Here is a 14,227-nt window from a genome sequence, read left to right as displayed (position 1 = left end):
AAAAAAAAGGGTATTACGGTCTCCGTGGCAAAGAGTGCATTGACGAAACCCTTCTTGGAAAAGAATCTCGACGTGTGAAGCTGAAGATTATCACCTTCCTTTTCATGATCATCTACACCATTTCCCAGTTCACACCAAAAAATAAAAAATAAAAAAAAAATCAATTTATAAGGCCATGTTTGAAAATATAGCCTGGATTTTTGCAAAAGGAGAATGTGAATGAAAACCCAAATTCCCATAAACGCAAATTCACATGTATTTTCATTATCCACGCAATTTTCTAAATCCAAACACCACAAGTATGAATTCTCATTTCCAATCGGAATTCATCTCTATGTTAAAAGCCAGAAGATCATACCTTGATTATCTTAATGATGTCAGCAATCCTTCCAGTGGCGACGAAGGCGTCGTGGAGCTTATGGAAGTTGTCTTCGTTCTCGTCGACTTGTTAGAAGGAAACAAACTAATTACATATGTTCCGTTCATTATTAACCACCGTAACTTTTTATTTCATTTATTTATGTTACCGTGTTGGGGTTTTGTGACTCTTGTTTGTAAGAGCTGTTTAAAGCACAAAAAAAGGAGAATTATATTGATAGATCCTTAAAATTGGTTAGGTGTTTCGAAGCATGGACAAAGAAGGAAAAGAAAAAAAGAAGTTATAGGAACGGCCTTGAAAAAGAAAACTTAAATATAGAGAATTAAATGAGCTATTTAATCTATTTTTGAGTAAAAATTAAAAACCATAACGTTAACAAACAAAAAAACAACGAACAAACAATCTTCCCTCTCTATCCCTCCATCTCCTTGGTGGAGGGAAACAATAATGAACTAATATTCTCTTTGTTCCCTCTTCCTGTCTTTCTCTTATGATGATATGATGGTGATTTAGAGAGAGAGAGAGAGAGAGCAAATCATTTAAAAAAAAATCATGATGAGACGGGGCGTGGGAGAGACGAGGGAAGAGGTGGTGGCAGTGGCGATAGACAAAGACAAGAGCAGCCAATACGCTTTGAAATGGACCGTTGATCATCTCATCACCAAAGGCCAGTCCATCACTCTCCTTCACGTCAACAACAAGCCTTCCTCAGTTCCCAGCCCTTGTGAGTCTCACATTTCACATAAAATTTGTAGTTCAACTCTGAAATACGTATTCATGAATGGTTCTATATACAATTGGTCATCGCAGTTGGTAGCTTTGTATCGATGCACGAAGTGAGCGAAGAGGTGGCCAGAACCTACAAACAGCAGCTCGAGAATCAGGCCAAGGACCTCTTCCTTCCCTTCCGTTGCTTTTGCAACCGAAAGGATGTGAGTCATTGTTACGTTACGTACCACTCTCTTTGCGTCTCGTTTATTCAATAACGTCAATCACCGTCTCTTGTTCTCTCTTTTGTTTAGATAAAGTGCAACGAAGTGATCGTCGATGACACCGACATAGCGAGGACGATACTAAACTACGTGACCTCCAATTCCATAGAGACGCTGGTGTTGGGCGCGGCTTCCAGAAATGGCATTGTCAAGTTAGATAACTACCCATATACATATATATATATATTAGAAAATTGGAAAAATTGCCAACTTATTGACATTGCTAAATAGTCATTTTTTTGGTAAATTTTAAATAAATATTAACTTTCAGACATACATCTTAGATAAATAACCAACGTTTATCATATGAAAGTGGCTATTTACTTCAGATTTATGTTTGAAAGTGGCTATTTACCTAAGATTTACCAAACATTGGCTATTTGTCAAACGACTATTTTCCTAATGGACCCTATATACATACCTCTCAAATCTTCTCTACTTGCTAATATCAATGTTTTCAGGAGGTTCAAAACGACGGATGTTCCGAGCAGCGTGTCGAAAGTGGCGCCGGATTTTTGCACGGTGTACGTGATTTCGAAAGGGAAGATCTCGTCGGTGCGGTCGGCTTCGTCCAAGATTCCGGCGGCCCCGGCGCAGCGACCGGCGGCTTCGCCTTCGAGGCTGTCGGCGCGGGCCCCGATGCCGATGCCCATCCACCCGCCGCCGCACCGTGGCCTGCCTTACGTCCACGACGAGATCGAGATGCGGTCTCCGTTCTTAAGGGGCGGCCGCAACTCCACGAACCGGTCTTACGAGCTGTCCCCCGACTCGGACATCTCGTACGTCAGCAGCTCGCGGCCCAGCTCGGACCTCATGAGCCCCGATTACGACGTCCTCGCCACCCCCTCCCACTCCATCTTCGACCACACCACCACCACCACCTCTTACTCCTCCGACTACTCGGATTCGTCGCACTCGATGGACGACGTGGAGGCCGAGATGAAGCGGCTGCGGAAGGAGCTCAAGCAGACCATGGACTTGTACAGCTCGGCCTGCAAGGAGGCTCTGTCGGCCAAGAAGAAGGCCATGGACCTCCACCGATGGAAGCTCGAGGAAGAGCAGAGGCTCGAGGAGGCCAAGCTATCGGAGGAGGCGGCTCTGGCGCTGGCGGAGAAGGAGAAGGCCAAGTGCAAGGCCGCCATCGAGGCCGCCGAGGCCGCCCAGCGCATCGCCGAGCTCGAGTCACGGAAGCGCATGCACGCCGAGTCGAAGGCCGCCGACGACAGGAAGAGCGGCTTCGCGGGGCACGCCGAGATCCGGTACCGGCGCTACACCATCGAGGAGATCGAGAGCGCCACGGAGGACTTCTCGGAGTCGCGCAAGATCGGGGAAGGCGGGTACGGCCCGGTTTTCCGCGGAAAGCTGGACCACACGGCGGTGGCCATCAAGGTTCTACGGCCGGACGCGGCCCAAGGGCGGTCCCAGTTCCAGCAAGAGGTGGAGGTTCTGAGCTGCATCAGGCACCCGAACATGGTCCTCCTCCTCGGGGCGTGCCCGCAGTTCGGGTGCCTCGTCTACGAGTACATGGCCAACGGGAGCCTCGAGGACCGCCTCTTCCGCCGCGGAAACTCCCCGGTCTTGCCATGGCGCCTCCGATTCCGCATCGCCGCCGAGATCGGCACCGCCCTCCTCTTCCTCCACGGGACCAAGCCCGAGCCGCTGGTGCACCGCGACCTCAAGCCCGCCAACATCCTCCTCGACCGCAACTTCGTGAGCAAGATCAGCGACGTCGGGCTCGCCCGCCTCGTCCCGCCCTCCGTGGCCGACTCGGTGACCCAGTACCGGATGACGGCCACGGCCGGGACGTTCTGCTACATCGACCCGGAGTACCAGCAGACGGGCATGCTCGGGATCAAGTCCGACATCTATTCCCTCGGAGTTTTGCTCCTCCAGATGGTCACGGCCAAGCCGCCGATGGGGCTGGCCCACCACGTCCACCGCGCCATCGACCGCGGCACCTTCGCCGAGATGCTCGATCCGGCCGTCCCCGACTGGCCCCTCGAAGAGGCCGTCAAGTTCACCAAGCTAGCGCTCAAGTGCGCCGAGATGCGGAGGAAAGACAGGCCCGACCTCGGCAAGGACATCCTGCCCGAGCTCAACAGGCTCAGAGAGATGGCCGAGGAGACCACGCCCGACATCGGACACGTCAGCCACCACTTCCCGTCTTCTTCTTCGTGTTCGTCGTCGTCGCAGGTGAGAACTTATTAGTTGATTCTAAATACATATAATACATATATACAAATAGAGAGAGATCATCTAACCTAACCTGTGTGGTTTGCGTTTTTGCATTGCAGGAAGTGATAATTGACACGCAACAACCATCTGGATATGAGAACTCCAGTAGTACGGCCTCCTCTTAAGACATTCACTTCACTGCGATCTTCTTCTATTGATGCATATCTGCTTTATTTCTCATTATTCTCTTTTGAAGCATTTTTTTTTTTATATCTACGTATCAAAAACCAGAGCAGTTGTCTTGTGATTTTGTAGTTGTTCATTATTAAAATTTCTCTCTACGTTCCTTGCTCAGCCAATTATGTAACAGAAAGAAACAAAAGGGACGAGACGGAATAATATGTACTACTGAAATCATTGAATCATCAATTGCTTCTTTAATATGTTCATACATGTGAAAGAAAAGAGCTTTTTAAGGCTCCCAAAAATAAAATATGATACTGTGTTATCAAGTATTGTCAATCATAATTAATGTAGGTATTACCTTTTTAAAAAGCGAGTTCAAAATATTACCTTTTAAGACTTTTGATTTTTGAGCAAAACACGTCAAAGAAAGTTGTTTTTGATGAAGAAAAGAGTTCAATCACACTTGGAGATGAAATATTTGATGATTGATTCGAGTGAAAACGTTTAAAAAATCGAATTTTGGTGATTTGGGTTAAGGTTAAAGTGTTTTTGAAGAGAGAGAAAAGAGTTTGAGAAATTTGACAAAAAAACGAATTTTTTTTTTATTTTTTATTTAAAAAGGCTAACATCGCTAAAGGTGGCCATATGGGATCCCGCGAGACCCCGAGCTTGATATTATTGGTACCATGTGGGAAATGGGAAAAACTCATATTATAAAATATGGTACCGGGACTTTTGTCCCGGAACCATCCGGGAAATGGGACGGAACCGGAATCCCCGTTTAGCACCGTTTAGTACCGTATTTTTTATATTGCATTTTTTTAATTGAAAATATATGAATTTTTCTTTATTTTTAAATGTATTTATGATTAAAATAAAATAAAATAAATAAATATGGGAAATATGAGAATCCCGGAACCGCGAAATATGGTACCGGGAATTCCCGGTACCGTGGAAAATGGTTCCGGGATTTCCCGGTACCATTTTTTACGGTCCCGGGAGTCCCATTTTCCGCAAAATATGGGACGGGACTAGGGGATCTCATTTCCCGGGTTCCATATGGCCAGCTTTAAACATCGCTGAAACACGGGTCACCGCAGCACGCTGACCGGTGAGTATTTGTTGTAAACTAGTATTTGCAAGAAAACAAAATTGGTATTACTATTAATCTTATAGCAGTCGAGAAGAGAAGAGCCACTTTATATGGGCCATAACCTCTCGTATAAGCAAAAGAAACAAGAAACACAAATTTCACAAAACATTAATAAAATCCCATTCGTATGTCGTACAACAACTTCTCAAAGGCCGTGAGGTGATGCGGCTGAAGCAGGGGCGGCCTAGTGATTGTGGAGACCTTAAGCGAAAAATTAAAGTGAGGTCTTACAAAAATAAATAAATATAAAATTAAAAAATAATAGTATCAATTTTTTTAACAACAATTTTTAATATTATCTTCTTAAATTAAAAGAAAAAAAAAGAGAAAATGTCTATTAAGATTTTTGTGAACACGCGTCTTCAACTTGTCCATTTTTCGATCCAAATACCTAACAAATAAATAAACATACAAACAAACAAAAGATTTAGCAAATAAATATTTATAAAAATTGAACTTTTCTAACCTTTTTGTGATGCAAACATATTAATTAGATCTTTGAATTCAAGCTCGGATAACATATTTTTTTCAATTGACAACATAGCTAACCCGTTCAACCGTTCTTGCAACATAGTTGATCTCAAATAAGATTTTATTAATTTCAACTTTGAAAAACTCCTTTCGGCGGAAGCCACGGTTAAATGAATAGTTAGTAATATCCTATAAGCAATGCATGCATTTGGAAAACAATCCACATTTTTAATATAATCAAGTGTTTCAATTGGACTACTATTTTCCCTCACCAAAATTTCCCTTATCACTTTTAATTCACAAAACAAATCTAACCCATCAATGTCAGAAACTCCATTACATTTTAACACATCTTCAAGATTCAATTAAAATTTTTTCAAACTACATTCATCCAATGATTTTAGCTTTTTGAAATTGAAAAGAAATCCAAAAATATTTGCATATGTTTCAAATTGCTCAAATCTATTGGTAAGTGAAGATATAACTCGATCAACGATGAATAGAAAATATTCAATTCGAAATTACTCTTCGGGAGTTAGTTTTTCACCATAATCAACACTTTCCCCAAATTGTTTTTTCCTATGAATCACACGTTTTTCTCGAAATTTGGGTTCGATTTCCATCTCATTTGCAATCTCTTTTGCCGAAATAATGGCATTTGTAAACTCATTTTCTCTATAATTTTGAAAATATGTGATAAGACCTCTCAATTGAATCCCAATATGTGTACTCTCACTTTGTAAGCTTTTACTTGCAACATGATAGCAAACAATATATCATACCAAACGTCATGCCTAGCAAAAATTCAAAATTTTCTAATTCATACTCTGCTAGACATTTGACTTCACTCTTTATTTTAGGATCGTCACAAGTTTCTCCTAACTCAAGCAATGCATCTCTAATTTTTGGAGCTTGGTATCTAATTGCCTTAACACTATCAATACGACTTTCTCAACGAGTTTGTGACAATGATTTAACGGTCAAATCGGATATGTTATCTTTTAACACTTTCCAACGCTTGGTAAAGAAGAAAACAATGAATATATGCGTTGAAGAACCCCAAAAAATGAAATAGCCCTAACACAAGAGTTTGCAACATCGAAAATTACTAAATTAAGACTATGACAACCACAAGGTGTACAAAATGCTCTAGGATTTATATCTAATAATCTTTTTTGAACACCTTGGTGTTTTCCTTTCATATTAGATCCGTTATTATAACCTTGTCCTCTTATATCATGTATGTCAAGTCCTAGATTTTCAATTTCTTTTACAAGTGTACCAAAAAGACCTTCACAGGAAGTATCATCAACTTGTAAAAATCCCAAAAAATATTCCTCTATGGCTATTGGATTTTTTTTCATACAGACGCACATTAAAACGATAGACATTTGTTCTATGTCATTTGAATCCGGAGTACAATCAAGTATGACCGAGAAATATTTTGCGTCTTTTATAGTTTTCAAAATTTGGCTTTTATCTTCACGTGCTAACATTTGTATAAGCTCATTTTGAATCCTATGTCCTAAATAATGATTATAAATATCACCACTTTGAATACGTCGAACATGTTCTTGCATTATAGGATCAAATTTCGCTATCATTTCAACAAGACTCAAAAAGTTCCCATTATTTTCTTGATAAATCTTTTCATTCGTTCCGTGAAATGCTAAATTATTCTTAGTTAAATTTTTCACGGTTGCAATTATTCTTACCAAAAATTCCTCCAATGTTCCTTCTCCTTATTTATTCTTTCTTGAGCATGTTTATCAATTGACTTATTTTTTGCTAATTTTTGTTCTAATTCAAACCAAGAACTCATACTTTTTATGTGATCGTTGCTCATCTCATGACTTTTCAATTTTTTACTAAAATTTCTCTAATCATTTGCCCCTTCATCACCAAATTGATTCTTGTTATGAATGTTAAACAATTTGCAACAAAAACAATATACTTTATCAAGATCTTTTGAATAAATCAACAATCTTCTATCATGCTTTTCCCCATTTGGTAGTTTTCTAAGATAGTAAGAATGAGCAAAATGCCTACTATTTTCTCTAGTTGGACCTTTTTCCACAAGCATGTCTCTAAAATTATTATCTATATTATTCCATCGTCCCGGATCATAAATATTTATATATTCGTCATTCGTATGATTGTTAACTTCTTCTTCAATTTCATTACAATCACCGAGGTTTTCTTCATTACCCATTGTATCTCTAGATTTTTCTACCACTGTTTCACCATTTTCATTTTCATGCACTTCTTCATTCATTACAAGATCATTTTTCTTTAGAAAATTTTCAAGAGCTCCTTTTTTAGAGTTAACCAATTCTTCATCTCTTCATTTTTTTTAAGTTTTTCAAAACCGGAAACATATTTCCAATAAGACATGATTTTTCTATGTTCTAAATCACACAACAAGTAAAAAATAAAAAAACTACGCAAATGCACTAAACTAAATCATCAACACTTAAAATAGTCAAGTTAGAGAGATAAAACCTTTGATTGAAGTCAATGGATGATTGTTTTTCTCTTTTTTGCTTTCCCCATCTTGGATTCAATGTACTTGTTGTCTCTAAACTTCTCCAATGATCACTAATTTTGAGATAAAAACAATTTGGTGATTATGAAAATAAAATATAAATAAATAAAACTCTATGAATCAAAATTTACCTTAAATTTTAAGTCTTTGATGAAGCTCATGTGAATGAGAATGTGTCAGCAAGAAAAAAAAAGAAAGAAGCTAACTTTGTATGCGCGTGTAATGGCAAAAGAAGATGAAAAATGCTCCAAGTACACAACTTTGGTTTGTTTCAGCAAGGAAAAAAAAAAGAAGTTGACTTTGTCTGTGCGTGTATAACGGCAAAAGAAGAGGAAAGGCTCCAAGTACACAACTTTGGTTTGTTTTAGCGTTTAAGATATTTAATTGACTTTTATTTCATTATTTTAAAAGATCAATTTTGTGTGTTTGCTGAATATTCAACCATGTCGGCTTTATCAGATAAAAATTATGCTTATTAAATACAAAATTTTTGGGCCTTATTTTTTCTTAATTTTTTGGGGCATTAAGCCTAGGCTTATTAGGCTTATCACATGGACTGGCCCTGGACTGAAGCCCAGTGACAACAGACAGACTCCCATCCCCAGTCGTACTCGGAAGCATAAACAACAAACCCTCAAACATTATGATCCCGACATGTCATGTCTTTTTGAGATTCTAGGCAAAATGACGGTGTTTTGAGCTCTATTTTCACATATTATGCTTCGTTGCCCTCTTTCCGCTCTCTCCTTTCTCGACTCGACCTTCTCAAAGAATGATAAAACATATAAAGTTAAAGGCAAAATGTATTTGTACACTGGGCTCACTAACAAAATTGATAAAATTAGTGGGTTATAAAGATTAATAAATTTGTCCATTTCTTTACTTTTAATTGATTATTTAACTACAAGACATGAATATATACCAACTGTTACACATAAAATTAGCAAGGTCAAGAACGTGCTCGGACCCTTATACTCGGACCCTTGTGCTCGGACCCATGTGGTCAGTTCCTCCGAGCATGTGGTCAGACCCTCGTCGGAAGACTAAGAAAATGTGGTCATATCATTATTTAAAACCACCTGAGAACGCGTACTCGATGGTTACTCTAATAAAAATAACTACCAAGCGGTTATGCATGATAACCACCCACTCACAAGGATAATGGGGAATTTACAAAGTAACTTCTAGATCATGGGTTTGAACTCCCCATTATCTCCAAACTCAACTCTATAAAAGGGAAGCAAATCAACAAAGAAAAGGGAAGGAGGAGTATACGCCGGAAATCTCACCTATCCAAAAGCACCCTCATCCACATTCTTGAACTACGTCATGACCTGATCCCGCAAACGCGGGTACGTAGGCAGCTCATCAAGAGGAAGGTCACCCCTGCTCTCTTGTACTAGATTCGTCTGTATATAGAGAAAATCCTACTTGGAACCTATGTGTGGTCGGGGCTCCCTACTCGGACCCTAGTGCTCCTCGCAGGACAATTGTTGTACCATTTTTGTATGTCAACATTTTGGCGCTAGAATGAGGGGGTAGCATTGAGATTAAAGGCAAGTACTTTTTGAACATCGTAGACCGTGTCTAGATCAACATCTCTCCGTGAAAAATCATCTAGAACAATTAAACATTGTCCCTCCGTCGAAAACGACAAAAAAAAAAATGGTCTTTAGCACGTCTAGATGCTTGGATGACTAGAAAAAACAAAAGTGCCTAACACGCACCGAAAGGCTGGAAGGCTTTAATATAGCATAATTTAAGGGCATCTAGCACATTAAAATAGCTAGATGGCCATAACATCAAAACAAATGCAACTTATAAAAATAAAGAGCATGGATATGGATGTCGAGAAGAGGGTCCGACCACATGCTCTAACCCACGAAAAACGCATAAAAAGGTACTATTTTAAATATACTTTCAGTAATTTACAATAGTCTAGATATATGTTTCTATAACTTGTAGGTATGGACGGGATAGATCTCGCTAAATGAAATTTCAAGTTTGTTCTCGACCTCGGTACCTTCTACTCGGCCTCGGTACCTTCTACTCTGCTCGGTATGAGAACAACATAAAAGGAATTTCCTAAAATCTTAATCTTTGCTCATAAGTCAAGAGCACGGACCAAAATGAAATTTCATAAAAATAATAAGTGTTAACTCAAAAAGTATGAGCATACACGAATGAAATTTCGAGTAAGAACCGCAACGATTCACTCTCGATACAATTCACTCTCGATAAAAGCAAAATGACACCGTTAACAAAAATATTTGTTTTAAAAGATTCAAGTGAATCTCTTCTCGGCCTAAAGTTGAGGAAGAAAATAAAACGTTCTATAATGAACAAAAGTACTTCTCAGGCCGAATCCGAGGAATGAATAAGGTAAAAATGAACACAGTTGAGTTGCAGCGAAATCAAACTGAAATAGTTCCTTACCATTTTTACTAAAATACTAAGAAACTGGAAGGCTACTGTTACGGGATTATTTTGTCTAAACCGAGTAGGCTGCTCGGAATCCCGAGAAGACGCAAGGAATCCAGCACCGAGCTCAGGTAAAATAGGCCTGAGAGCTCACTATTGAGAAGGAACGACCCGTTCATAAGTTAAGAACGAACCCTATCAATCAGAACTTCAAAGATAAGAGAAGATAATAGGTCAAAGACTAGTCAAAACAAATCAAACACGTGTAAATTCCAAAACAAATCACTCGATGAAATAACCACCCATTACGCACAATTTAGGGAACGGTTACTTAATATCTATCAAGGATGTAGGACTGATCACCCTACGCAACTGACCATTACACATAAATGAAATTTCAAATTTGTTCTCGGAGGCATGAGAACAACACAGAAGAAATTTCATAAAATATAGTCTTTGCTCATAAGTCAAGAGCAAAAAGACTTAAATGAAATTTCATAAAAATAATAAGAGTTAGCTCAAAGGGTATGAGCACACACAAATGAAATTTCAAGTTAGTTCTCAACAACATAGAAGAAATTTCATAAAATGTAGTCTTTGCTCATAAGTCAAGAGCAAAAAGACTTAAATGAAATTTCATAAAAATAATAAGTGTTAGCTCAAAGGGTATGAGCACACACGAATGAAATTTCAAGTTTGTTCTCGGAGGTATGAGAACAACATAGAAGAAATTTCATAAAATGTAGTCTTTGCTCATAAGTCAAGAGCAAAAAGACTTAAATGAAATTTCATAAAAATAATAAGTGTTAGCTCAAAGGGTATGAGCACACACGAATGAAATTTCAAGTTTGTTCTCGGAGGTATGAGAACAACATAGAAGAAATTTCATAAAATCTAGTCTTTGCTCATAAGTCAAGAGCAAAACGACTTAATTGAAATTTCATAAAAATAATAAGTGTTAGCTCAAAGGGTATGAGCACACACGAATGAAATTTCAAGTTTGTTCTCGGAGGTATGAGAACAACATAGAAGAAATTTCATAAAATCTAGTCTTTGCTCATAAGTCAAGAGCAAAAAGACTTAAATGAAATTTCATAAAAATAATAAGTGTTAGCTCAAAGGGTATGAGCACACACGAATGAAATTTCAAGTTTGTTCTCGGAGGTATGAGAACAACATAGAAGAAATTTCATAAAATGTAGTCTTTGCTCATAAGTCAAGAGCAAAAAGACTTAAATGAAATTTCATAAAAATAATAAGTGTTAGCTCAAAGGGTATGAGCACACACGAATGAAATTTCAAGTTTGTTCTCAGAGGTATGAGAACGATATAGAAAAAATTTCATAAAATGTAGTCAGAGGTATGAGAACAATATAAAAGAAATTCATGAAGACACCTCAGTCGAATCTCGGCTTTTAAGCCGACAAATAATCAACTTTGGAACATCACGAGGAATAATCCAAGAAAAGCATTCCATGAAAATTAAATCGAGGATTGTGCAATATAGTTACTTATCATTTTTACAAAAATAATAAGAAACTGGAAGGTTGCTGTTACACATAAAATTAGCAAGGTCAAGAACGTGCTCGGACCCTTATACTCGGACCCATGTGGTCGGATCCTCCGAGCATGTGGTCAGACCCTCGTCGGAAGACTAAGAAAATGTGGTCATATCATTATTTAAAACCATCTGAGAATGCGTACTCGATGGTTACTCTAATAAAAATAATTACCAAGCGGTTATGCATGATAACCACCCACTCACAAGGATAATGAGAAAGTTACAAAGTAACTTCTAGATAATGGATTTGAACTCCCCATTATCTCCAAACTCAACTCTATAAAAGGGAAGCAAATCAACAAAGAAAAGGGAAGGAGGAGTATACGCCGGAAATCTCACCTATCCAAAAGCACCCTCATCCACATTCTTGAACTACGTCATGACCTGATCCCGCAAATGCGGGTACGTAGGCAGCTCATCAAGAGCACGGTCACCCCTGCTCTCTTGTACTAGATTCGTCTGTATATAGAGAAAATCCTACCTGGAACCTATGTGTGGTCGGGGCTCCCTACTCGGACCCTAGTGCTCCTCGCAGGACAATTGTTGAACCATTTTTGTATGTCAACACCAACAAAATATCACTTATTTCTATGGTAACCTGAGAGTTGTACGGTGCTTACTCTAATCATCGATTTAGTGGTTTCGATGGTTTATCTAGATATCGTGGTCATATTTTTTCTTGCGTTGACTAGTCTTATTTAACCATCAGCTTCACCAAGATTTATCGGTTCTACTTGATGGTTGTTTCTCATGGCCGTCGAGTGTTATATATGAGACCTTATTTAGCTACGGTATTACGCGCTAAACTTGGCAAGGCCAACTCTTGATGAGCTCGAATAGTTTGCCACTTTGCCTGAAAAATAAGGTGCCACACTTTTGATGGAGCGAGTTTGAGGATGATTTTCGTCTTGACACCATGTTATATCTGTAATTAGTTTCTTCAGTTGTATTTTATCTTGTTTTTCAATGAATCGATTGTCTCTGTTTATAGGTAAAAAATAATGCATGGTCGGATCACTCGGATGGTCCAACAAGAAATAAATAAATGGAACTAAAAATAAATGCATAAGAATATAGAAGAAAATACAAAGAAATGATAGCCCACGTGATGACATTTATAAGCACCACCAGGCACCACCAAGCGTGCCTATCACAATCTTCTTCTGACGTGGCATCTGAAATATATTAAGTTATTTGCATCAGATATTCTTATAGGAAAATACCGCTGACAGGCATTTAGATTTGAAATTGATTCCTGTCATTGCCATAGGAACTGTATTTTGGGGTATTATATTTTATTTTTGAATGGTGTAGATGCATATGCTTACTAGCATAGGTATGAAGTCATCTCCCATGATTTTTAGTCAAAAAGAAAATTTAAGAGTAATTCATTTCTTAAGATAGTACGAAGAGGAATTTATTTTTATTAATAAAAGAAAGTCGGTAATCTCATATAAAACAAATAAATTAATAACAATAATATCAATGATTTATCATTTATCAAATAACAATCAAAACTCAAATGTTGACACATCTAATACTAAATCGATCACGAATTTAATTTATTATGTGATACATTGATTACGAGTTAATTACAATTCGTGATAAATTTAGTATTAAATATGTCAATATTTAAATTTTGATTGATTTTTGATAAATGACAAATAAATAATATTATTGCTGTCAATTTTCTTATAATATAAAGTAACTGACTTGTTTCATTTTCAATTTGTAGTTTGATATAAAGGGTAGATAAAAACTAACTACTCATTTGGCTTTGATATACTATTTACTATAACACGAACATGGATTACGCAATTATTACTTGTGATGATTAAGATGGAAACCCTGTCACAATCCTTAAATTTATACTGAGCTTCAAGCAGCTAAACAAACTTGTAGATTTTAGCTTTTTTGTTGAAGCAATATAAAAGCAAGAAGTTAGGATGTGCCCAATTAAAATTAAATTATAAAGTGATGTAGCATGCTTTCATTCTAATGCTTCCAAACAAAGCTAAATTTTTGGTAGGACATAACAAGTAGTGTTTTTTAAAAGGCATTTAATAGCATTAAACTAGCTTCCTAAACATGAAAAAAAAATAGTTTCTATAAGTATACTTTGATTATGACTTGGCAAAAAGCATTGAAATCTTCTATAGCGATTTTTTAATAGAAGATCTAGTACAAATTTGTGCAGCCCTCTAACTTCTTGTACAAGAAAATTTCAAAGTTTTCCCTCAACTGTAAAATAACCACAATTAAACTTTTTTGTAGCAAAAAAACAATAAATAATGAAAAAAAAATATATATATATATATATATATATAATTACGTGGAATGTGTA

The 14,227-nt window shown here is 37.8% G+C and overlaps 1 protein-coding gene across 1 annotated transcript; it reads left to right on the top strand.

The window, feature by feature from the left end:
* Positions 1 to 934: 934 nt before the first annotated feature.
* LOC149379382 (U-box domain-containing protein 35-like) lies at positions 935 to 3,731 on the top strand. Its single transcript, XM_089603012.1, has 5 exons — positions 935 to 1,103; positions 1,190 to 1,311; positions 1,402 to 1,523; positions 1,833 to 3,564; positions 3,666 to 3,731. The coding sequence occupies exons 1-5, from the start codon at positions 935 to 937 to the stop codon at positions 3,729 to 3,731; spliced, it is 2,211 nt and encodes a 736-aa protein (XP_089459138.1).
* The last annotated feature ends 10,496 nt before the right edge of the window (positions 3,732 to 14,227 follow it).

Source organism: Urtica dioica, chromosome 12 (genome assembly GCF_054948205.1).
Source record: "Urtica dioica subsp. dioica isolate 48M chromosome 12, U.dioica_male_clone48M_v1_H2, whole genome shotgun sequence".
Classification (NCBI taxonomy): domain Eukaryota; kingdom Viridiplantae; phylum Streptophyta; class Magnoliopsida; order Rosales; family Urticaceae; genus Urtica; species Urtica dioica.
This window is presented reverse-complemented; position numbering and strand designations above follow the sequence as displayed.